The 24,041-nt window shown below is 41.0% G+C and overlaps 2 protein-coding genes and 3 long non-coding RNA genes across 6 annotated transcripts in view; 1 reads left to right on the forward strand and 4 right to left on the reverse strand.

Annotated features, from left to right (window-relative positions):
• Positions 1-1,439: 1,439 nt before the first annotated feature.
• Positions 1,440-22,222, reverse strand: LOC104954630 (uncharacterized). The gene is made up of 3 exons (XR_799354.1): positions 21,899-22,222; positions 14,274-14,278; positions 1,440-1,450 (listed from the first exon to the last, which is right to left on the reverse strand). It is a non-coding gene; the product is annotated as an uncharacterized lncRNA (long non-coding RNA).
• On the reverse strand, positions 2,776-2,964 carry LOC104954629 (uncharacterized). The gene is made up of 2 exons (XR_799353.1): positions 2,926-2,964; positions 2,776-2,834 (listed from the first exon to the last, which is right to left on the reverse strand). It is a non-coding gene; the product is annotated as an uncharacterized lncRNA (long non-coding RNA).
• On the reverse strand, positions 9,208-12,971 carry LOC104954628 (poliovirus receptor-like). Of its 2 annotated transcripts, none has more exons than XM_010781789.1 (6): positions 12,897-12,971; positions 12,696-12,821; positions 11,907-12,239; positions 11,113-11,442; positions 9,874-10,155; positions 9,208-9,371 (listed from the first exon to the last, which is right to left on the reverse strand). In XM_010781789.1, the coding sequence occupies exons 2-6, from the start codon at positions 12,760-12,762 to the stop codon at positions 9,223-9,225; spliced, it is 1,161 nt and encodes a 386-aa protein (XP_010780091.1). In that variant the 5' UTR covers positions 12,763-12,821; positions 12,897-12,971; the 3' UTR covers positions 9,208-9,222. The 2 variants fall into 2 exon arrangements, with proteins under 2 accessions (XP_010780091.1, XP_010780090.1); XM_010781788.1 differs by having other exon boundaries at positions 12,696-12,824.
• LOC104954627 (uncharacterized) lies at positions 19,922-21,905 on the forward strand. The gene is made up of 3 exons (XR_799352.1): positions 19,922-20,007; positions 20,093-20,127; positions 21,287-21,905. It is a non-coding gene; the product is annotated as an uncharacterized lncRNA (long non-coding RNA).
• A 1,537-nt stretch (positions 22,223-23,759) lies between the features above and the next one.
• LOC104954652 (B- and T-lymphocyte attenuator-like) overlaps positions 23,760-24,041 on the reverse strand; it is an 8,073-nt gene continuing 7,791 nt past the window's right edge. Inside the window, exon 6 of the mRNA XM_010781822.1 lies at positions 23,760-23,779. Within this exon, the coding sequence (XP_010780124.1) occupies positions 23,760-23,779 (20 nt within the window). The remainder of the gene's footprint in view (positions 23,780-24,041) is intronic.

Below are 24,041 nucleotides of genomic sequence, written 5' to 3' on the forward strand. Positions count from 1 at the left end.
AGATTAGGGGCCAAAGGCCTTGGTGAACAGATGGGTCTTGAGGGCCCTTTTGAAGGCGTCAAGCGTGGGGATGTTGCGGATCTCCGCAGGGAGAGCGTTCCAGAGGGTGGGGGCTGCCACGCTGAAGGCTCTGTCCCCGAAGGATCGCAGTTTGGTGCGGGGGGTGGTAAGCAGGCCAGAGTCTGAAGACCGCAGGTTCCGGGGTGGGGCATGTGGGTGAAGGATGTCCGATAGGTACTGGGGGGCATGGGCATGGGCATGGAGGGACTTGTAAGTAAGGAGGAGGATTTTGAATGATATGCAGGACTTGAACATGAGCAGAATAAGGCCCCTTTAAGTGCAAAATCTACTAGTATTTCTTCTAGCACTGATTAGTTGCCATGGTGCTGCCATGTATAAGCGTAAACAACAAACAGATGCTGAGTCAGGACACGTGCCCTGGGGTCTAATCCAGGTTTTACGTGATAACCATACGTGCAGTAAAGCCACGATCATCCGGCGGTAAAAACAAGCCGACACACTTTGATGTCTAGACTACCTGGAGATTTCTAAATCCAAACACAGAGAAATGACAGGATGGTGATGCAAGGTGTAATGAGGAGTCACTGGATCACCACAGGAGTGCTGTTAGGGTGTGTGGAGGGTAAATATACCTCTCTCAGGTCATTCTTTGGACAAAAGGCTGGAAACAGCAGGGATCAGACTCTAAAAACCACATCTCAGGGCTGTGTGTGTGTTTCTTTTACAGTGCCAAACATCTGGATTCAAACATGGAGCCTTCTGTTCAGCTCAAGTTAAATCCCTTTGCCTCTACTGATGTCTCAAATATGATCCCATCAATCAACCCTAAGGGCTTTTATTGTGCAAAACTAGCAGGTAGAGCTTAAAAAGGTAATGAGTTTCACTATAAGGAAAACTGACACTTCAAGAGAGGGACTGAAATCATAAACAACATCCAGATGTGCACTGGACTGCATTGATTGGAAGAAATAATCCACAACTTTCTAAAACAAAATGCACTTTGTGTAAATTTTTCATGCAGAAATGTCAGAAAATGCAGTTTGAGACTCTAAAATATGGAGATGTTACAATTTTTCCCTATTAAAATCCTATTTAAGTGAATAGATTTGTGTTTTGTACACAAATGAATGACCTTTTTCACTTTTCCCCCACATTTCTTTCACAAAACGAAACGCTGAAACTGTATTTTTGTATAAAAAAAGAATAGGCCGAATTGCAGTAATGTAAAAATAATTTCACCCACAGAAGAATAGTATAACTGGATTTATACATCCAGAAACACTAAGAAAACAGCAAGATGTTTATAAATAAGGGTGTAAGCAAGTCAATTAAGTTTACAGGTAATTAACTTAACTGACGCGGATTTAAACTTATTTTGAAATGTAGGTCAGTGACACGGTGTGCGAGTTAATGATGAGGGAAACAACACCTCTAGAAGACGTTAAGCGTCGTTTTCAAAGTGCTACAACATTCATATCTTCACAGACATATCCCGAAAAGTTTCACAATTTCACTAATGTAGATGTTTTTACATTGTTGGAGGAAGTAAACCAACTACAGACAAGTTGCTCCAAATCAGGTTTTCTGCAGCTAAAATCGGAAGAAAGCATCAAACTCACCCCCTGGCCGATGAAGGTACTCAAAAACACTGTGAGTTCCCGTATTTGAGATGTTGTCTGAGCTGCAGGTAATGTGAGAGTGCAGCATGCTTCAGATTTAACTCAGAGCAGCGCCCAGTTTTCCGGCTGCTGCGTTCACTGCCTGATCTCTTAGCAACAGATCAGTGCAGGAATGTGGAAAGTGCGACCTCCAGTGGCCATGCGTTGCAACTGCAGCCAAAAAAATGCACCTGACACACTTAAAAAAATATATTTCTTAGATTATTTATCTATGTCAATATGTTCTGGAAGTACCTGATTATCATTACTTAATATTGCCACACCGTATTTTCTAAACTACCAATACAATTATATTTTATCTGGGGTTTGTTACTTCTTTTTTGATCTCATAATACACTCAGCCTTTTATATAGAAAACCAAAATCTTAGGACTCCTTTACCTTACTTGTAACATTACCCTTAATAAAGTTATTATGATTTATTTTCAAAGCCCCAAAATTCCACCCTTAAGCCGTAATGCTTATAAAATAACAAAAACACAAATTTAGTTTTGAGATTTTATTTTACAACATTTTTAAACATTCATTATATAATCAGTTTGAAAAAATACCCAATCATTTCAAGATTGTCATATTTGCACATTTTATAAAATGTTTTTAGTGTTTTTTAGTAGTCGTAGTAGCAGTTGAGTCTTCTATAGTGTTTTTTTATTTTAAATTGTGTACTCTGTCAATTCATGTGCAATGCAATTACATGCAAAATTAATCCCAATTTGTGATCAATAAATGATATCTAATCTAATATCAGATGTATTCATTTTATATTAAAACAAATACAAAAAGTATCAACAAATATAAAAGAAGACATATAAAACAAATATGTACAAAAAAAAGGTCTAAATTATTTCACAGATTAAATCAAAATTTCTAAATGACTGTACATGAGTCTTTCTGATTGCTGGATATTTTCCTCTGAACTGGAACAGACATGTTGAGTTGTTGTAAAAAAGTAAACAGGATGTCAGGACTATATAACTGTTGTGGCTCTACAGTCCTGAGAGATTTAGTTTGTGATCATGAAAAAATATTTATTTTAGCTTTCGGATGTGATGTTTCCGAATTGTTGTTATTTTTTCCCCCAGGAAAAGTCCGTTGCCGTAGCTCGTTCTCTTCCATTATTAACGGTGTTTGGGCCCTTCAGATAAAAACAAGAGGCAGTTACAAATAAGTTCTTGGGAAGTAGGAATCAAGATAAATATTCATAATAAAGGAATAAACTGACTTACTCATCAGAGTCTTTGGTTGATTTCTGGAGTTGTAGTCGTTTCGTTCAAGTCCTCACCAGTTTACAAAAGTTTTTACTATGAAAAGTGACAATGAAAGCTCAAATTAGGTAGTGTACATCCTTTCGTGAGCGACAAAAGTCCCACTTCACTGCCGTCGAATCACGTTATATTTCCAAACGTAATGTCCTTTCTAATATTTTTGACAAAACGCAGCACGACAGTACGTTCACACGACAAACACCCCTTCTTCTGCTTTCTTCCTTTTTTAAGTGTCCGTAACTTTTTAATATATAGTGAACACAATTAAAAACGTCGTTTAAACTGGTAGATAAGGTTCACTAATCCAACTTATAATCTAGTTGGCCACTAACAAATTCAGTTGTTATTCCTTTAGATAGATAATAATAAATACATAATGTATTATACTATTAGTAGTATAATACATACACGACGATAAAAACGTGAAAAGACCGTCAAAACGTGAAATTCACAAAGACGGGTTTACAATAAAATAACGTGGTATCTGTATAAAAGGAGCATTTGACATTGACATCCCGGAGATAACACAATTTTTCGATTAACACACACTTAAGTAGAATGTACAACGTAATTACAAAATGGTTACCTAATAATTTGAGAATAGCGTTATACAAGTTGCACCAAACCTATGACACACAATATTTATTACATAGAGAGATTGAGCATATATATAATAATGTAAAACCCAATTATTTGGGTCACCCACATTTAATTGATTCATGTAGAATATCTACAGTGACATGAATTCATTCTCATAAAGTACAAAAGAGATGAACAAGAAGATTTTAAGGTATCCGTTATAACAGAAAGATGAGTTGATGAACAAAATCAGGGAATTTAATGAAATGTCTAAAACTTAAATTACTACACGTTATCTCATTTCACTCAGTTAAGTGTTCGATGGACAATATATTTCGGTAATTTTGAGATCGACGTGGCAAATGGTCGAAACTTTTGTGAAATTACTAGTTAGACATATTTAGTATAGTATAATTTAATAAGACTTTACGTGTTAGTCGGTATTACTCAATGAAATGACAACATGAAAATGAACATTGGAAAACTCGTACCTCCTGAAATTTAACATTGTCTCAATCAACGATAAGACATGAAGCCCCATGAAATGAAAAATGAGTTCATGTTCTAGACTTCCACGAAGACGGGTTCAGGGTGAGCAGCAATTCCTAAATGATAAATCAAAGCTAAACTGGCCTAAACGTCACTTTCGAAACTTAAACTTGCAATCCGCCAATTTTCTTCTCTGTTCTACCGAGCTGACGCCAATATAAGGAGCACACGCAAACCTGATAAAGCTTTTTCCATTCTTTATCTTCTGTGTAATTACAAAATAATTGGAATAAAGTAATAAGAATTTGAGAGGCGACCCACTTGCAACATCGCACAACAGAAAGCAATAATCCTTCCAATCATGCAAAAAACCGCCAATTTATTTTTTTCTAAACAAACAAGTATTTACATATAAAATATAGGCATAAAACTTTTCAATGTTTAATGAATGCTTATGTAGATGGTGTCCATTCCGTTCGGGAAGTTGGTGTTCCGTTAAAGTTTCACGAAATGTTTTTACTTCTTGTATTATCGTAACTCTTTATCACGTCGCTCTAATATTTTAATGATGAGTTTTTACGATAATTTTTCGGTTTCTCTTATTTTACATGTACTTTACCCGATAATATCTATTTTGTCCTATATTTATGTACTTAATTTTCAGATGTCACGTCACATTTTAATTATCAAGCTATGAAAGATTTATTACTAATTGTGCTCTTACATTTCCAATTTGGACACAATATTGACCAGTCTATTAATGGAATATCAAGCAAAATATTGATAACTTCTACATATTCCTAAACACAAATTATTTTTTTTAGGTATTTCTTTAAGTAAATACAAGATGATATGTTTCGTTTTCAGCAGAGTTCGTACGTTGACGTCGTAACTTGAGCATAGGAGTGTCAAAAAAACCTCTCTGTCGTTCGCGTAAAGCACCGTAGACGCCGCACCCGTTCATGCGAAGGCCGTAGACGGTGTCTCCGGCGATGAGGCACCATAGACACCGGTTCATATACGGTGCTCCTACGGTGTTGAACGGCACCGTTCATTTACGGTGTTGACCGGCACCGTAAACACGCTACGACTTGCCCTCAACGGTCGTTCTGTAAGGTCTCTATTCTCTTCAAATGCTATCGACCGGTGAGGGAAGCGCACCGTTTACGACTATAATTTGGGCATAAATAGCGGCATATTTACAACGACAAAACCCGTATGAAATAGCCTGACCAGACATGTGTTCCTGACTACTACACAATGACTACCAGGCTAGAGATAAAAAGTTTTTCTAATTGTAATATACAAGATACCTAAATATGACCTCTTGCACCAAACAATTTTATTTATTTGCACGATAAATACTATTATGATTTTATATATAATCCATTCAACTGGTCATTCTGATTGTAACAACAACTAACACAACCCCATTCATGGATTCATCTGCTATGGGTAACAATGTATAGTGATTTCGTGTTCAATCCGATAAAGATTTAGTGTTCATGTCAATGAACTCATATGTTCAATCGGAATAAAGGGCGTGGAGACCAGTTGTTAAAATCTAGAAATACAGCTGAAAACAAAGATGACTTTGACAGGGGAGGACGTCCAGACTGACGGAGAGCCATTCTGGTAGTGGTGACACTACCGTCGTTACCTCTTCTCAGTACGATGTCACCAGGTCGACACGTTTGGTTTCTGCACAAGACCGTTAGGTGGACCGTCTTTCAGGAAGGAGACGCCCGCTTCTGTTATAACGATGAATGTGGTGTTTCAAACAGTCTGTCACTTACGAATTAAAATTTTTTTCCTTCTCAGTAAAATTTGACGACCTGAAGCTTGACTGAAGGACTTTATAGTACTGCAGTGCGGCTATCTAACTCCCGTACGGATAGCGACAGCAAATTGTGTAGGGGCTTCCACGGAAAGTAGCCCTCTTGGACGGGAGCGTCTAGATGCCATTCTCTGAAACAATTTGTTTGTATAATATAAAAATCCCTTACCCTATAGTAGTTGTCGTACAGTCGGTAGAAGACTCCTATGCCTATTGAAGTAAAAAATTATCGTATGTCCACATCCGCGATTGAGGGTAGTGGTCTGGTCCGCGTCTGGTAATTCCCCTTTATACTAAAAACACATGAAACTACTAAACCTAAGATTTTTATAGATGCAGGGTGTTATGGTGGCGCCAAGGGTAAGCGGAGGGGGCGGGGGGGGGGCGGCGGGGGGGGGTGGGGGGGAAGACAGCCAAGAGACATAAGTTTAGACAAAGAGAAACGTCTCGAACGTGCTTGGGAAAGACGGCAGCATCTGTAGCCACCAGAGGACGAGCGGTGCCGAGCTGGAACGAGGTGCCATATGGACTGAGAAGGGAGGTGTTGTTAGTATGTAGACAGCCGGTTATCGGTGTGCCTTTGTTAAGTGACGACAGCTGTCGAGCAAGAAGTGTTGTTGTCGTCTCTCAACCTACATTTGCGATTGTTTTCAAGAGTGACAGGGAGCTTTCTCCGCAGGTGACTTGCTAGGTCTCCAGTTTTACAGACCGAAATTTCCACTCCTCTTGGAAGGTGTTTTTAGTGTTCTTTGACTTGCTTAAAGAGCGTAACGAGTAACAAGAAATTAAGAGGTTACAAGACTGTCTTTCTAGGGCAAGACTAGTTGGGTGTCGACCGCCAACAGGGCATAGGACATCGACCTGGATTCAGTCATAATGTTGAGATAAGACATGAAAACGAGATAAGGGACAACAAAGGAGACAAAGAAGTGTCGAAACGTAGACTAGTAACGGTCACAGGCACCGATGAGAGGACACCGACAAACGCCAACGTTGTGGCGGAAGAACATGATTCTTTCTGTAGATTCTCTTCCATTAAAACGTATATGAAAATATTTCGTGGTAAAGGGTCGACCTGTTTTTGGTGTGAAAGTGGCAAATGTGGTCCCAGTGTGAGATGTGATTTGATTGTAAATAACGTAATGGAAATCATGGAAAGTCTACAAGTTTGACTCGCATTAACGTTTTATATAGTTGATTATACAAAATATCCAAGTCTACCATCAGGAGTCAGACCGTGCTACGATACGAAGTTGTGACTTATACTATTATGTAATTTACAGAACAGAAGCAATAGGAGTCAGGCAACCTCTTCCTGGACTCGTACTGGTTCNTGTTCACCAAGGCCTTTGGCCCCTAATCCATTTGTTTTTCTTGTCTGTCTGACTGGTTGTCTGATTGCCTTTTTTTTTGTTATGTTTGTTTTGCCCTGTTCTTCCTTGTAAAGTGACCTTGGGTCCCATGAAAGGCGCTATATAAATCTAAGATATTATTATTATTATTGATCCCGACCCTGCCCCTGCCCCCGCCTCGACGTAAGCGTGACGTATGCGGTGCTTTTGCTCTAGCCAGACACTTTTTTGGTGCTTGAAACAAACCGGATTCCGGAGGCTGCTCCGCTTCCGTGTGAACAGGAAAACCCGGTGCTTTTCAAGCTCCAGCTCCGAACCGGCCCTGAAACACAGTTGGTGTGAATGAGGTATAAGTGGCTCCCTTACCTTTGTCTCAGGGCTCTCAACCTCACATATTTTCCTGTCAGACTTGCACCCACACTACACTATATATACACTTGCATACATTCACAGTAAATATGTATTCAGTATGATAGCTGTCTAACAGAAGTTAAATTAATTTCTCACTTATTCTGACAATGTACATTGTCAGAATAAGTGAGAAATTAATTTAACTTCTGTTAGACAGCTATCATACTGAATACATATTTACTGTGAATGTATGCAAGTGTATATATAGTGTAGNCAATCACAATAAAACCCATTGCTCCTGACATGAGTGTGTGTGTGTGTGTGTGTGTGTGTGTGTTTGTGTGTGTGTGTGTGTGTACAGTCCAGTGTTTTTTTTTTTTAACTGGGCACGCTGCCAACTTTGGGCTCATGTCACTGCTTTCCCCTCCAACGTCTTCTCCACAGTCTCAAGGAGAAAGAGGTTATTTTCTTCTACCACTTGTTATTCTGCTCAGGCATGCACAGAGTTATACAAGAGAAAAGACTTTCAAGTGACGTCTAAAAGAAACGGGAGCTCTTTAGTCCCTGAGAACAATCTATTTTTACAGCCGCCATTCTTGCAAAACATCACACAGATGACACTTCTGGTGCAACACAGAGCCATAAATCACAGTAAAAAACAATATTTAAGATCAATTATAGATGTGGGAAACACTCTTAAATCAGCAGCCTTTGTTGTGTGTGACCCATGTGGTCAGATGTTGGTTTTTGAGGCTTAAAACAATGAAGTGACAAATATAGTAGGAATTAAAACCATGTGTCATCCATCTTTGGGAGCTCGTAGTATTTAGTGCCACAAAAATGCATAATAGGGCTCCTTTAAAAAAAGTCTGAGTACTTCTTCCACCTCTGCCTAAATGGTGCTTTGCCAAATCTGAGAGTGTTCGTGGGACCGCCATGACCTCGACACATCGACGCCGCCTACTTTTGTTTTCCTTCCCTTACGACTGATGCTTGGCGGGCAAAAGCACCGGCGTCAGCCAAAGTCTCTGTCAGTGCAGCGATAACTTTTCGTTTCCCTGCCTCTCCGCGGTGGGCACAGCTCTTCTGATAAAGGGGAAATGGGCAGCGGTCCACACGCAGCACACTGTCTGACCGAGGGGACTGTGGCAGAGGTGTCAACAGGACTCAAAGGAAGAGCTAGCACACCAGCTCTATGTGGAAAGGCTCTGCGAGGTGACCTTTACAGCGAGGTGTGTCATGGTTTCACAGTGCTGTTGTTCACGCACTTTACCAACGCACACCTACAACAAAATCTGAGATTATTCCCCCGGCCCGTACTACTTACTTTTGAAACAGCTGAATTTCCCAAATATTCGCTCCTCTAAGGCTCTTAAAACTTGGCAAGCACAAACAAATCTATTTACTTAACGGCAAATTGTTCCTTCCCATGGTAGAGATCCTGTATGACAGAAAGTACTTCTATTTCGAAGGGCTCAGCTTATACAGTTAACCTCAGCCTTCTGCTTCTCAAACTGCCCATCTTTCACTTTCTTCACCCACGTTTTCCTGAACTGCTGCAAAAACATCCACCTTCACAAACTCTCAGAACAGAAGTTACAGTATTTCTAATGTAACCACCTCTGCATTTCCCAGAATGCCTTTGGAAAATCAAAGAAACAACTGCTTTCTATTCAAGTAAATGTGGAGATACTCACCGTCGTTGCACATGAAGCACTTGCAGACAAACACACACAGACACAGGAGGACCACGGCCGCCACGCCGCACATCGACAGGAGGACGACGTTGGCCGAACCCACTGAAGCAAACACACACTTACAGTCAAATACAGTTTATGTTTAAAAAGACATCTGGACTAAACGAGAGGTTATCCCAGAATAACAACTCTGGACTCCATCAGAGCAGCCATAATTACACGGGACTAAAATATCTAAGAATACACACATGAGAAAAACAAAAGGCCTGTTTCTGCTTCACCTCAGCACCCAGGAATGAGAAATATGACTGGTTTCCACCATCTTTGGCAACATTTTCAGACAGTTCTGATGCATAACTTGCACAGGTGTTTTCACTTGTGCTTTGTAAGATCTGCCTGCAAATAAGGGAAGCTGCTCAAGTCAAAAAAGCGAAATATCTACACAACTATATGCACTTCAATAGTAGATACAATGTATACAGTTATTTATAGTGTGGATTTTCACCTGGGCTGTTTATTACTTTCTAGCTACGCTTCAGGTTCACATTTGTATGTTTTGCCTCTACTGTTACGTGTTTACATGCTTTAAATATTAGCGTCTCACCGTCTGTAGGCAGGGACACTCTTATAGGTTTCAGCAGGCCCGGGTGTTGCACCACGCATGTGACGGACAGGTCCTTGATTGCTGATTGGAGGAGCAGCGTGCTCGTCACCACCGTGGTGCCGTCGCCCTGATCGTAGGCAGAGGAAACGGGCGGTCCGAGCGTTCGATTCTCCCCGGGGATGTCCCAGGTGATCTCTGCTGGGGGACGGGAGCGGGCCGTGCAGTTGGCCTCAGAGACCCCCGAGGACGAGGTCACATGACTCACCTCTGGATTGGGTAGAACTGAAACACAGATCAGTGGCTGGTTATTATTCTTATATTGGATTGTCTGTCGCCTGTCAATCACTGTCTCTCGACATTGACACTAGTTGTTGTCCTCCGACCGGCCGCAGCAGCAGGTATTCACTAACTGGTGATTTGTGTCTGTCAGCGGAGACAAAGCCCGTTGAGCAGAGCGAGGAGAAACACACACTGAGGCCTTGTGTCTGGAAACAGCGCGCCACTCATCCCCTCGGCTTTCACCCAAATTAAATCACGTCTTTCCCATCAGTCACACCCCTCCCTCTGTCAACATAAAACAAACTCACACATTGGGAGGGTAAACAGCAACTCACTTTCCTGGAACCATCGTTAACCACTTCTAATTCTGCTTTTAACGCCTCTCTGGAACAGTGGCGAGAAAAACGATGAGAGCGCCGTCTCCAGAGCAGTAGTTCAATGACCTCTCACCTCCAGGTTTGTTTATAAAAGGCGCTTCCTTCCTTTTCCTTTTCCTGACACACGCACAGCCTGTCATTGTGCATAACAAGTACTTTTGATACTTACTTATATTATCTTGAAATGAGCCATTGTGCAGAATGAGTACTTTTACTTTTGGTACTTGAAGTATATGTTGATGCTGCTAATACTTGTGTACTTATAGTACATTTGGAAATCAGGACATTTAATGGAGTATTTTTAGACCATAGTATTCATACTTTTAATTAAAGGGACATTATTATGCTAATGTTCAGGTTTCATATTTGTACCTCTACTGTGACATGTTTCCATGCTTTAAAGTTCAAAAGGGTCTTTATTTTACTCATACTAAGCTTGAAAGGATCTTAAAGTAGGTCAAGACCCTTAACCTAGATTCTATTAAAAGGATCTCAACCTACTTACTCCAAACACGTTCACATTTGAGGAACTCTGGCTCAGTGTCACTTACAATAAGAAAACACATAGTACACATGCGCTCACCGTAGACGGAGAGGCAGGCGGAGCCGCTCTTGGTGCCGTCCGGGTAGGCGTGGAACTCGCAGGTGTAGCAGGCCTCGTCCTGCGTGCTCACGGCCTGGATGGTGAGCTGGGTGTCGTCCAGCGTGCGGCTCAGGCTGAACCGGCGCCTGTAGCGCTCCTCGATGTTGTGGTGGCCGCGCTTGGTGTAGGACGCCACGGTGGAGGTGTCGCCCTGCTCCGCCGTCTTCCTCCACAACACCTGGTGCACCTTCTCAGGCAGGCTGTACGCGCAGGAGAGGGTGACCGGCCTGCCGCTCAGAGCCGTCCTGTTGCCCTGCAGGCTCACTTTACCTGACACAAGTCAATATGAAAGATAAAGAATTGAATTTGTTTTGGGTTTTGGGTTCCCTGTATAAATTGAACTGTCGATTAAGCAAACTGTAATATAAATAATAATTAAAAAAAATATATATTATTGAAATGTTTGAGTGACGAATTATTCCGTCTGTGTTGTTGCTTACATGTTTATTTGTCTGTTGATTTATTTCTGATGTACAGTAAAAACGTTACAGCCCTGTGGCTTCTGCCTAACGACAGGAGCCTGGGTGTAATTAAACAGTGTGTGCACATTTAATAGGAACAACAGGAAGGGTACAGTATCTCGCTGGGTGGGCTTCTTCCCTGTGGATCATTAGCCCTCCACTTCCTGTCTCATCAGAGAAATAGTTAGAAAAACAAACTCCCTTTGTAACCCTAATTTGTCTCTGTGGAAAGAGGAACAAAGGTGGAATTGGTGAGGTTTAAGCAGGACTGACCGGTTACGCTGACGCACGTGGTCCCCTCCAGCGAGCCCGTGGGAAACACGTCGAAGATGCAGCTGTAGCAGCCCTCGTCCTCGGACCCCACGCTCTGGATGGTGATGTAGCTGCCGTTGCTGTGCGAGGCGTTGAGCTGCACGTTGGGCTCCTGATGGCTGACTTGCACCGGCTCGCTCGGCTTCCTCAACTCGTACGCCAGCAGGACCTTCTTGTGCCGGTCGAGCCACCGTACCTGCCGCACGGTGTCGCCCGTCTCCGTGGTGACGGAGCAGCCGAGCAGCAGGGGGAGGCCCGCCTCTGCTGTTACACTGACAGGAGCTACCACCTGACCTGAAATCAGACAGACATTTTTTATTAATTGGTGGCACCTTGATATATCGTTGACATCCACCATGATAAATGTTTTATTTAATTTGTATATATATATATTCACATTTTTATTTTAACATTTGGATTTTCTTTGTTGTGAATGTATTATCTTTTTTAATGTATATACACAATACCTATTGCGCATCTTCTGCCATATTGTGTGAACATTTTTAAGCAGAACTTCTCTTTTTTCTTTAGTCGTTCATGGTTGAATTATGTTTCCACGTTGAACAAATGTCTTTTCTTAAAGATTTTAAGGTAAATCAGGGTGAGTAAGTGATAAAGAAATGGTGCTTCTGTGGGCATCATCAAGGCCAAAACATTTTCAAACAGAAGACACCTTATTTATAAGGAAACTGAGTTCACTAGTTAGATTTTCCTCCATAAAATGAAAACTATAAGGAATATGAAACATACCTTGCGTCCTGGACACAGCCAGTCCTGAGATCCAGAGCAGCACACACAGGAGGGCGGGTCCACACATCGCACACTGAGGCCGGGTTACCAACACACACGATCTGAGCCAGAATCACATCCGGGCTGCTGCTGCAAACACAAACGCCGTCAGAAAACCTGTACAGAAACTATGAGGATGAGGAGGCTGAGATGAAGACATACCCCGCTCAGAGGTCCAGTGTTGTTGAGCTGCTGCTGGTCAGTACAGTCTCTGCATCTCACTCACACCGCCTGCTGCAATATGAGCCAGAGGAAGACATTAGCCATGACATCATCATAACAAATTACACACTTTACTTAGCGCTGGAAAAAAACAACACAAATGTCCTTTTTATTGCAGCTTTGGGACATTAGTTGCAGTGATGGTAAGTGAATTTACTCTAGTACTGTACTTAAGTAATATTTTGACATACTTTAACTTGACTTGAGTAGCCATTTTATGCTACATATGATCATACTCCTCAAATGTGTAAGAAAATATATTACTTTAACTCCACTTAATTTATGTGACAGCCAAAGCCGGATTAGTACCTCCAGGGGCCCCTGGGCACTGAGCACTCATGCCCCCCCCCCCCAACCCACGTACCAACAAGTAACACCACGCCTACCCAATCCTACCAACATGACCAGTATTTAGAATTTTCAGTCAATCTGACATGTCAAATCGCACACCTATCTGTCAAAAGCAGGGGCGCAGCCACATAGTTCAACCAAAGTAGGTCTAGCCTTTTGCCCTTTTAGTCAAAAATCACAAGACAAAGATACAATGGATAAGATCTCAAGACAGTGTATGGCTCAGGAATACCTAGGTAATATCAATCAAAACCTCAGAACAGCACCCCACTTAATGCCAAAATATGACTGGCTGGCTGTACAAGTACACGAGGAGTTCTATTTCCTGTACAAGGTACACCTAGGAGTTCTATTGTCACAAACATCGAGAGGTTACAAAAGTAAAATATGTAGTGAATATTGTGTGGTTGCTCAAGGGGTGGGCTGTGATTCGGCTATACCACCGCCGTCGCTTAGTAATAAAGTGAGGCGCATACATAGTGGACCTACAGTACAGAGACCTACAGTAATTTGATCCTATGGAAAAGCTGTGTTATTTTATGGCGAAGAGTGAGTGTCATTTAAAACAATGTATGATGAGTGAGGTGTTGTGCCCGAAAAAAAAAAAGAGACAAAAGGGTCCCCTGGCACTTGCCCAGGTTGGCCCCATATGGGTTAATCGCGCCTTGGTGACAGCCTCTCTTACAAAATTCAGATTATTAGCCATACAAAATATAAATCAACTAAGAGCTGGCCAGAAATAACCAATGATGGCAGACTGGCTCTGGCCCGGCCTGCGCGCGCGCTGCCGGGCCGCTAATTGGGGGTTTGTAGAGGAGCTGTCACCCAAAGGCCGGATCTAACCATATGGGCAACCTGGGCAAGTGCCCAGGGCCCTTTTTGTCTTCTTTTTTTGTTTTCGCCACAACCTCAGACTCATCATACATTGTTTTAAATGACACCTCACCTCTTCGCCATACAGATAACACAAGCTTTTCCATAGGGTATCAAGATTAACTGTAGGTCTCTGTTTGGACTGTCAGGTCTCACTATGTTATGCGCTCAACTTTTACTAAAGCGACGGCTGGCTGTATAGCCGATCCAGGCCCACCCTTGAGCAACACACTACAATTCTCACTACATATTTTCTTTTGTAACTCCTTCGATGTTGTGACAAATAGAACTCCTCGTGTACTTGTACAGCCAGCCAGTCATATTTTGGCATTAAGTGGGGTGCTGTTCTGAGGTTTTGATTGATATTACCTAGGTATTCCTGAGCCATACACTGTCTTGAGATCTTATCCATTGTATCTTTGTCTTGTGATTTTTGACTAAAAGGGCAAAAGGCTAGACCTACTTTGGTTGAACTATGTGGCTGCGCCCCTGCTTTTGACAGATAGGTGTGCGATTTGACATGTCAGATTGACTGAAAATTCTAAATACTGGTCATGTTGGTAGGATTGGGTAGGCGTGGTGTTACTTGTTGGTACGTGGGTTGGGGGGGGGGGGCATGAGTGCTCAGTGCCCAGGGGCCCCTGGAGGTACTAATCCGGCTTTGGCTGTCACATAAATTAAGTGGAGTTAAAGTAATATATTTTCTTACACATTTGAGGAGTATGATCATATGTAGCATAAAATGGCTACTCAAGTCAAGTTAAAGTATGTCAAAATATTACTTAAGTACAGTACTAGAGTAAATTCACTTACCATCACTGCAACTAATGTCCCAAAGCTGCAATAAAAAGGACATTTGTGTTGTTTTTTTCCAGCGCTAAGTAAAGTGTGTAATTTGTTATGATGATGTCATGGCTAATGTCTTCCTCTGGCTCATATTGCAGCAGGCGGTGTGAGTGAGATGCAGAGACTGTACTGACCAGCAGCAGCTCAACAACACTGGACCTCTGAGCGGGGTATGTCTTCATCTCAGCCTCCTCATCCTCATAGTTTCTGTACAGGTTTTCTGACGGCGTTTGTGTTTGCAGCAGCAGCCCGGATGTGATTCTGGCTCAGATCGTGTGTGTTGGTAACCCGGCCTCAGTGTGCGATGTGTGGACCCGCCCTCCTGTGTGTGCTGCTCTGGATCTCAGGACTGGCTGTGTCCAGGACGCAAGGTATGTTTCATATTCCTTATAGTTTTCATTTTATGGAGGAAAATCTAACTAGTGAACTCAGTTTAGAGACCGCTAGAGACACTAAAATACGATAGAGAGCTGAATCAAGTTAATTATCTATAATAGTCTTTCCTTAATAGTTGTACTTTATATTAGATGGCGATGATATCATGCGGCCAGGTCGCTTTTCTACAAGGAAGAACAGGGCAAACAAACATAACAAACAAAGGCAATCAGACAACCAGTCAGACAGACAAAAACAACAATAGATTACGGGGCCAAAGGCGCTTGGTGAACAGTATGGGTCCTTGAGGGCCCTTTTGAGAAGGCGTCAAGCGTGGGGATGTTGCGGATCTCGCAGGGAGAGCGTTCCAGAGGGTGGGGGCTGCACGCGCTGAAGGCTTGTCCCCGAAAGGATTCGCAGTGTGGTAGGCTAGTGGAACTCAGGGTTCTTATAAGATAAGGGATCGTGTTCTGGTATATAGACAGAANACACACACACACACACACACACACACACACACTCATGTCAGGAGCAATGGGTTTTATTGTGATTGGGTTCAGACTGCAGTTTACTGGAAGAAAGCTGTGATGTGTCTGTCCTCATTTGGAGCTGACTTAATTATTTTTTAAATATTTGTTCCACACACCAAGTGGCTTCTATTCATGCACATAGTTTGCTTTTCATTCCCCTGCTTTAAAATAAATTAAATGAGCAGAATATGTCCCTTTTTTAAAATAGGAGTTAATACGGTCTGCATGACTTGGATGCAGAAAGTCAGAGAGATGTTCGGCCTACTGTAAACCCTCACTATGGCGAGTTGTGATGTCTGCGGGCACAAAGAGCTTTTGTATGGTCTCTTCTGGATCAGTGGGTGCCATTCAGCTTTCAATCACAGCTGGGAAGTAAGGCCGAGGTTGCTGTTCCAGTAAAATGTCTATTTGTGTCCGAGTTTCCATGTTTTCCAGGACTTTAGGGTACGGCGGTGGCACAGCTACAAGAGAAGGGAGTCAACCTCGTATAAAGGCAATATTTTCATGAAAAACGACAGTTTTCAGTGGCACCTTTTTATCTGTAACACCACAGGAAGTACAGGGGAGGGACCATATCCGGCCATGAGGGCAGACATAAGGATAACACTGATTGTTCCTTAGAGATTAGACGTGGAAAAACAAGAGAACTGAGCAGCAGGACAAGATGAAAATAAGAAAGTACGCCTGCCGCTCACACTACACTTTTTCTGATCCATTTCCCAGGTTCTCCGTCACACACTTCACTCCTGCTCTAATTGGCTTTTTAGGGGCCACATGTGTCGAGTGGGCCCCGCTAAATATCTCACATTGCTGCCGCATGTACGTTGAGACGTTGCAGGCACTTAATCATGTCTGAAGAATTCCTGCAATGTTTCATTGTTCTTCTGCATGTGGTCTTTTTGGTTGTGAGTGGGTGTTTTTCTCTGGGTTTAGACTTGTTGTGTTTATTTCTGCATTCCGGTGTGGGATTTATGTCAAGTAAACGCAACCCAGGACATGTTTGCCTTGAGACACTCTCATTCTTCACTGGGTGCAAACTGTCTGATTTCCTATTATTTCATACAGATTGTTGCGGGTATGAGTCAGAATTCTCGATGTTAACTTCCAGGTCAGCATACGAAAACACATTGGGAAATAGGCAATAAATAGAAGAAATGTCAGTGTTATTTTCCCGGACATTCATCTGACTAAGCAAAGAATGGCAGTGATGGAGCAGATTAGAGGTGGGACTTAAGGAAATCAGGTTTTTGTCATTGAGAGACCGGACATTTGGGCTTTCACTGAGCAAGGAATTAACGGGGCCCCGCCTCCAAAGCTATATCCAGTTATTTTTATACATCCATGGACCTGTGAGGAAGAATGTGTGTTTCTTGAGACAGAGCTGACCAACTGACTGTGTCTCTTTCTTTCTGTGCAGAGTGATGTGAAGGCAGTCGTCTCTCCTGCTGTGATGAGGGTCCAGTGGAGCTCTGAGCCTGACCAAGTCCTGAAGTCCTCTTGTCATTCACTACACAGTAAACAGAACTAACACTATTTCATGATATATTTGACACTTACTGTAGAAATGTGGCCCAGATCATTGAGGAAATCCTTGTCAGGGCATACTGGGGGGTCGGTTGTGTGTGTGTTTGAATGTGTGAGGTCAACTCTAAGCTGTAGAGCTCTGTGATAAGATGTATATTTTGGATTTATCTGGCTCAAATAGAGGTCACTCTGTTCTTTTAAAGTGTTTTTGACTTTGTTGGGAAGATGTTAATATATTCAGTCTTTTTTTTTTTTAAAACAACAGAAATGTTGGCAGCTTTTTCATTATTCTTTTAAGCTCCTTTAAACATGCTTTCAATTCATTCATAAGTAATGAATAATTCTATAAGTAATAAAGGGCTTTTAAAGGGGACATTTAATGCTGATATTCAGGTTTATGTCTATGTATTGGGCTTCTCCTAGAACATGTTACATGCTTAAATGTTCAGAAACGACTTTATTTTTCTTATACTGTATTCACTCTCAGTCTGAAACGCTCCGTTTACACCTGTCTCTTTAAGTCCCCGCCCCCAAAAAAGCCTGCTCTTATTGGCTTAAATGGCTCCAAGTACCGTGATGTATGTAAACAAGCACAGAGAAAGTGGCTTGTTCACTACTGCTTGATTGTTGACCACCACAGGGGGCTACGTCACCGTGAAACCCTTTATTTAGTGGTTGCCAAAATGAGAAAATATACTTTGAAAACTAGAAAAACAAATGAAAGGTTTGTTATTTAAAGCTGCTGTGTTTCTCGTGATGGTGAAGGGTGGTCACCTATCACCTTCAGGCCCTAACACTCAAAAGAGACCTGTGTGTATGTGTATTAGAGGAGCGAGCGTGTGTGTGTGTGTGTGTGTGCTGCATTGTTGCACAGTGTTTCATGACTTACAGAGCTTCCCTGTAGGGAGCATCACTGTAAGAATGGAACTTTTTATTTTGGCAAATATTAATTTTGACTTTATAGAAAGTCGTTTATATCTTGTTTATCAGGAAAAAATATATATTTTATATTAACAACTGATTTATGGTTTTACAGTAAATCAAGAGGATTTTGAGTGTTAACAGAAACCTTAGCTAAATTGTCTACCTGCTGTTTTATGTTTCTTTAACCATGTTTTTTGTGTTATTGTGTTATTTTTAAACAGTATTCAACTGTTTAGTATCCATAACAGTTGAGTTTCATGTGAAGATAAATTGAAGTTAGAAGTGGATCAGAAATAAAAACCTAAGACTGTTCAACTTTTATTTCACTGCTTTGGAGATATTGAGTACAAATAAAATATGTTTGGTTAGAAATTATACCTCGAGTTTCTGATTGAATTTGCAGAAACGTGATTCTTTACACACTATGGGTAACCAAAATAACGTTACACAATAAAAAAAACTCATTCCCTCCACAGCCCACGTCAAATGTCATAATTCTTATTGCAGGTTTTATTTGAGTGAGTCAGTTGTGAGTCATGGAGAAATCAAGTTTCACACCCAAATTAATCATTTGGAAAATACATTGTTAAACAAGAGTTCAACCTCAAGTCAACAGGATGCAATTGCTTTCATTGTTCCTTAGAGTAGCATTTCCTTAAATAGTTCATATTTATTTATTTAATATTCTCATTGTATTCTTATTGCTGTTTCATTTAGTCCTGTGTTGGTATTAAACATTCTTATTAATAACAGTTATATGCTACTCTGTTTTCAATGGGAAGATGAGTTAGTATTGTTTTTATTTTAGTTTTGTGAAGCCCTTTGAGTAGAAATTGCTATATAGGTGAAAAAGCTCATTGATAAAAAAAAAAAGGCTTATCAGGAGGAGACTGTGAGCTTATCTTGAGCGGATTTCATAATAAAAGCTTGTTTTCTTGTTTTGTTCTTTAAGGACTTTTACACTGATAAGAAATAATGATTTCACCTACTTGACATTTCCCCAAAGTGTTTATGAAATGAGCTCTGCGGTCTGAATTGAACCATTGTGAAAAATGTTATGTAAATCGACATGTTTTTCCCTTCAGTTTCCACATTCCTCAATGCCAGGAAGGGGTGAGTCGTTCCTTTGTTTCTTGGAGGCACTGGGTGGCATTCGACATATTTACAGGACTGTCTCAGAAAATTAGAATATTGTGATAAAGTTCTTTATTTTCTGTAATGCAATTAAAAAAACAAAAATGTCATACATTCTGGATTCATTACAAATCAACTGAAATATTGCAAGCCTTTTATTATTTTAATATTGCTGATTATGGCATACAGCTTAAGAAAACTCAAATATCCTATCTCTAAATATTAGAATATCATGAAAAAGTATACTAGTAGGGTGTTCAACGAATCACTTGAATCGTCTAATTAACTCGAAACACCTGCAAGGGTTTCCTGAGCCTTGAAAAACACTCAGCTTGGTTCAGTAAACTAAATCACAAGAACCCTTGCAGGTGTTTCGAGTTAATTAGACGATTCAAGTGATTCGTTGANGATGTACATGTACTTGGCTGCTGGGATCGTGCCGTTCATCATCATAGCCATAATCATATCTGTAGTATTGATGCGTGGGTGTGAAGGTGAGATATTGAATAAATATGCCATACAGGAAATCATTGTCCTTTTATGAACAGTGACTAATCACCCAAACATTTCATCATGCAGGCGAATCAAAGAACGAGACGCAAGCTGAAGTCTAGGTAAGACAAGGATACATTTCAACCCCTTTCATACGTGCAATGAAACTGTGGAATTATACTTTCCCCGAAGCGGATTTGTTGGAGTAATGTCCAGTTTAGCCCAGATGTGAATAAATAGACTTGCTCACCTTCTAAGTGGAAAGAAAACAACTACCCGTAAGGGCCGATGCTGAAATTGTCAGTAAAATTCAAGGCACAGAAAGAGTCAGTGACTTTGGGACCATGTTGTGCCTTATGCACACTGTCAGGATGCGTGGAAAAGGTAGGACCCAAAAGAAAAAAATATATGGTATCTACTGTTGTTAGGGCCACTATTTATTGTATTGTGCTCTCTTAAAAATACAGCTGATACTGAGAATGGTAGAGTAGCAGCTGGGAGTTAATATTAAATAATAAAAGCTGTGGCAGTATCCAAAAACAAATGAACCGACATGGAACACAGGGGAAGACTAAATACACAGAAGGGTAATCACAGGACAAGACACAGCTGGGCAGAGGAGGGAGAAACACAAGCGCAACAGGTGAACACAATGAGACAATCAGACACACCAGGGGAACTAACGACAGGGAGGAGGACCAGACAAAACACAAGGAGGAAGACAAAACACCGAATGAACAGACTTACAAAACCCATAACCAGACAGACAACACTAAAACCGTGACATAAACCTAGGAGTGTGACAGAACCCCCCCCCTCAAGGGACGGATCCCAGACGTCCCAAAAAAAAAAAGTCCAGCAGGGTGGGTGGAGGGGAACTGGAGGAGGGACACATAACTAGGGCCAAGAATGGGTGGGTGGAGGGGGTCTGGAGGACGGGTCTCGGGCGGACGGCCAGGACATAGGGTTGGCAGGACCCCCGGCAGAAGAGTGGTCTGCGGGACCTCCAACGGCACAGGACATAGGGTTGGCAGGACCCCCGGCAGAAGAGTATAGTCGGCGGGACCTCCAACGGCACAGGACATAGGGTTGGCAGGACCCCCGGCAGAAGAGTAGTCTGCGGGACCTCCAACGGCACAGGACATAGGGTTGGCAGGACCCCCGGCAGAAGAGTAGTCTGCGGGACCTCCAACGGCACAGGACATTTGAGAAAAAGGCTTTAAACCAATGTTATCTTTGAGACATATTTTAACAAAATAAATGCTTTTTTAATGTTTGCAGTACATTGCAATCCCAGCCAAGCAACCCATACCACACGGCAGCCTCCAGCCCTCGCCAAGAAGAATTTAATCTGTGCCTCCATCTCAAAGACCCTTGTGGACAAAAATAACCAAGAAAAAATGCAAATGACCTTCATTGTTGTTGTTTTTTTATATATACTTAATTTTGTATGTCTTGTAAATTGCACTGTTTAGGAAAATGCGATCTAAGTTTTTCATACTTTACACCGTAGTTGTGTGTATGTTATGTCAAACACCTTTAAATCTCTTGAAGTATGCTTTAAAACCACCAAATCTGAAAAACCAATTCACTTTTGTGAGACTGACCGTTAAACGGCCCGACCAACCAAGGAGGCAGAGGCAGAACGTCTAAAAATATAACCCGACGTGGGCATTTATTAAAATAATGTGCACAAAGTTCACAGCCTCAATCCTGCTTTTCTCCGTGAACACATCCTGCAGCCACAAAGATCTCACACACTACCAGCCTCTAGAAAACAGCACCTAAATACACACACTGACTAACAAGACACAGGTGAGGGGGAGCAATTAGACACAGGTGAGGGGGGAGGAGACAACACAGGGCACCAGGTGCACACAATCAGCAACAGACATGGGGAAAGGGGAAGTTGTCGTCAATATACCTATTAAAACAATGATTAGCCTATATAAACATGTCCACGTGAGCTCTAGTAACGGCGTCCCGTCGTTACAACTTTATTCACAGTTTTACTGATTTGTGTAAATCAATGCTTGGCTTTATTATTATATTTTGTATTGTTATGGTAAATCATTTGGAAATTATTACTTTGCTTTTCATTGACTTAAAATGTATACATTGACAACATAAATTACATTTCTTCATAATGATGTGTTTCCTGTCATAAATGAATATATAAAGAGTGTTGATGTTGCCTTTAAGCTGTACACATGAACAATGAAATGTCCCATTTGTCTAGATCTGTGTGTGTGTGTGTGTGTGTGTGTGTGTGTGTGTGTGTTCAAGTAGCCTTTCTTCTTGCCTACAGTATCAGTTGTGCTTTTGGTAGTAGAAAGTCTGTAGAAGGGTAAACAGGAAGCAGAATTGAAACCAAACGACACATAAACATCGGTAAAGGCTATAGATTTCTGCTAGTAAGCTAAATTAGCTACTTGTTTAGTTTAAAAACGACGGTGAAAGTTAGCTTGCACATTCCTATTAAAAGAACATTAAGAAAAAAAAAAACATTAAATCATTAACTGCAAGTTTTTGCTCACCAAACAATTATTTGTTGAATGTTGGTGCTAATTGTGTTAGCATTGTTAGCATTTTATTGAATGTATTCCAATGTCATTATTCAGTATTACTCACTGCTAACAAACAGGTGTTTAAGTACATGTATGTTTGGAGCACAAACCATTGTGTTGTTTTGATTTTACCTCAAGCTAAGATCCACTTGAATCCAGGAAATGGTACCTTTCACTTCAGACTGAAACCAGCCAGTGTCAATAAAAACTGAACCTGAAATTACCACAGGCCCCCTCGTGTGAAGAATAATTCTGAAAGTAATAAATCATTTCATTTCTACAACAATAAAAACCTTTTAAAGACAATAATATACATAAGATATTTGTGGTGACCACTGCCACTCAATATCACAGATTGCTCAACTTGGTCTCCACAGGAGTAAAGCTAGCAATAACTAAAGACAATTAAAATAACAATTTAAAAAAGATTGGCCTCATTTAAGTTTATAAAATGTACCTCCAATAAGCTCGACACCTAGACACAATATTTATATAATAACATAAGCCACATATTGATTCCAGTGAACATTTTGTGGCAACAAAGCTGTAACCACACTGATTGTCTGATAATGTTTTTTAAGCTTTTATCATGAATACAATCTGTGTAAAGGGAAAGTACCAGCTGGTTAAATAGATAAAAACATGATAAAAATAGATTTATTGAAAGGCTGCGAGTGAAGCACATGGAGGAGCGTGGCCTGTGGGACGTGCTACTCTGTGGTTTTGAAAGTGCTACAAATCTCAAGTACTTTGCTCCATTGCGTGCACACACAACCACTTCTGACTAACACCCCACCCAACAACTGCATCGCCCACCACCATGTCACATGCAGGTAGAGAGAGACTTGTTGCCCGTTTAGTGTACAACAACTGTGTTGATGGGTTTGCTTCAAGCTTTTATTAAATGCCAATATCTTTAACAGCTGTGCTTTTTTCTTTATTGTGTTATTTTGGGGCAGTGTATTGCAAGTGGAGAATAGTGTATAACATTATTATGCATCACATTAATGCGGTGCAAGTAATAAAAACGATTCTGATTCTGAAACACCTTTGAACAAGGGTGAAACTTAATTAAACATGGCCGCCATCTAGTGGTGTACCAGCAAAACTCTGGCTTATGTATTAAAAAGGCAGATATTTTATAACTGTACTGAAACAAAGCCATACATAATTTTTACTATTTCCTGTCACTGTGCCTCCATTAACCCTGAAATTAATAATCCAACATAGGAAACCTAGTTAGCACGGATTCCTCCACATAAGCCTCCATTTTTAAATGAATAGTCAATCTGTGGCTTCACTGATAGCAGTCAATATACAGGACTGTCTCAGAAAATTAGAATATTGTGATAAAGTTCTTTATTTTCTGTAATGCAATTAAAAAAACAAAAATGTCATACATTCTGGATTCATTACAAATCAACTGAAATATTGCAAGCCTTTTATTATTTTAATATTGCTGATTATGG

The sequence above is a fragment of the Notothenia coriiceps genome, unplaced genomic scaffold (assembly GCF_000735185.1).
Source record: "Notothenia coriiceps isolate Sejong01 unplaced genomic scaffold, NC01 NC01_scaffold00023586, whole genome shotgun sequence".
Classification (NCBI taxonomy): Eukaryota; Metazoa; Chordata; class Actinopteri; order Perciformes; family Nototheniidae; genus Notothenia; species Notothenia coriiceps.

Coding starts and splice junctions, on each gene's coding strand:
- LOC104954628 (XM_010781789.1), bottom strand. CDS start 12,762: ATGTGTGGACCCGCCCTCCTGTGTGTGCTGCTCTGGATCTCAGGACTG. Junction 10,156..11,112: donor CGCCTGCCTCTCCGTCTACG/GTGAGCGCATGT, acceptor TCTGTGTTTCAG/TTCTACCCAATCCAGAGGTG. Junction 9,372..9,873: donor AGTGTCCCTGCCTACAGACG/GTGAGACGCTAA, acceptor TGTTTGCTTCAG/TGGGTTCGGCCAACGTCGTC.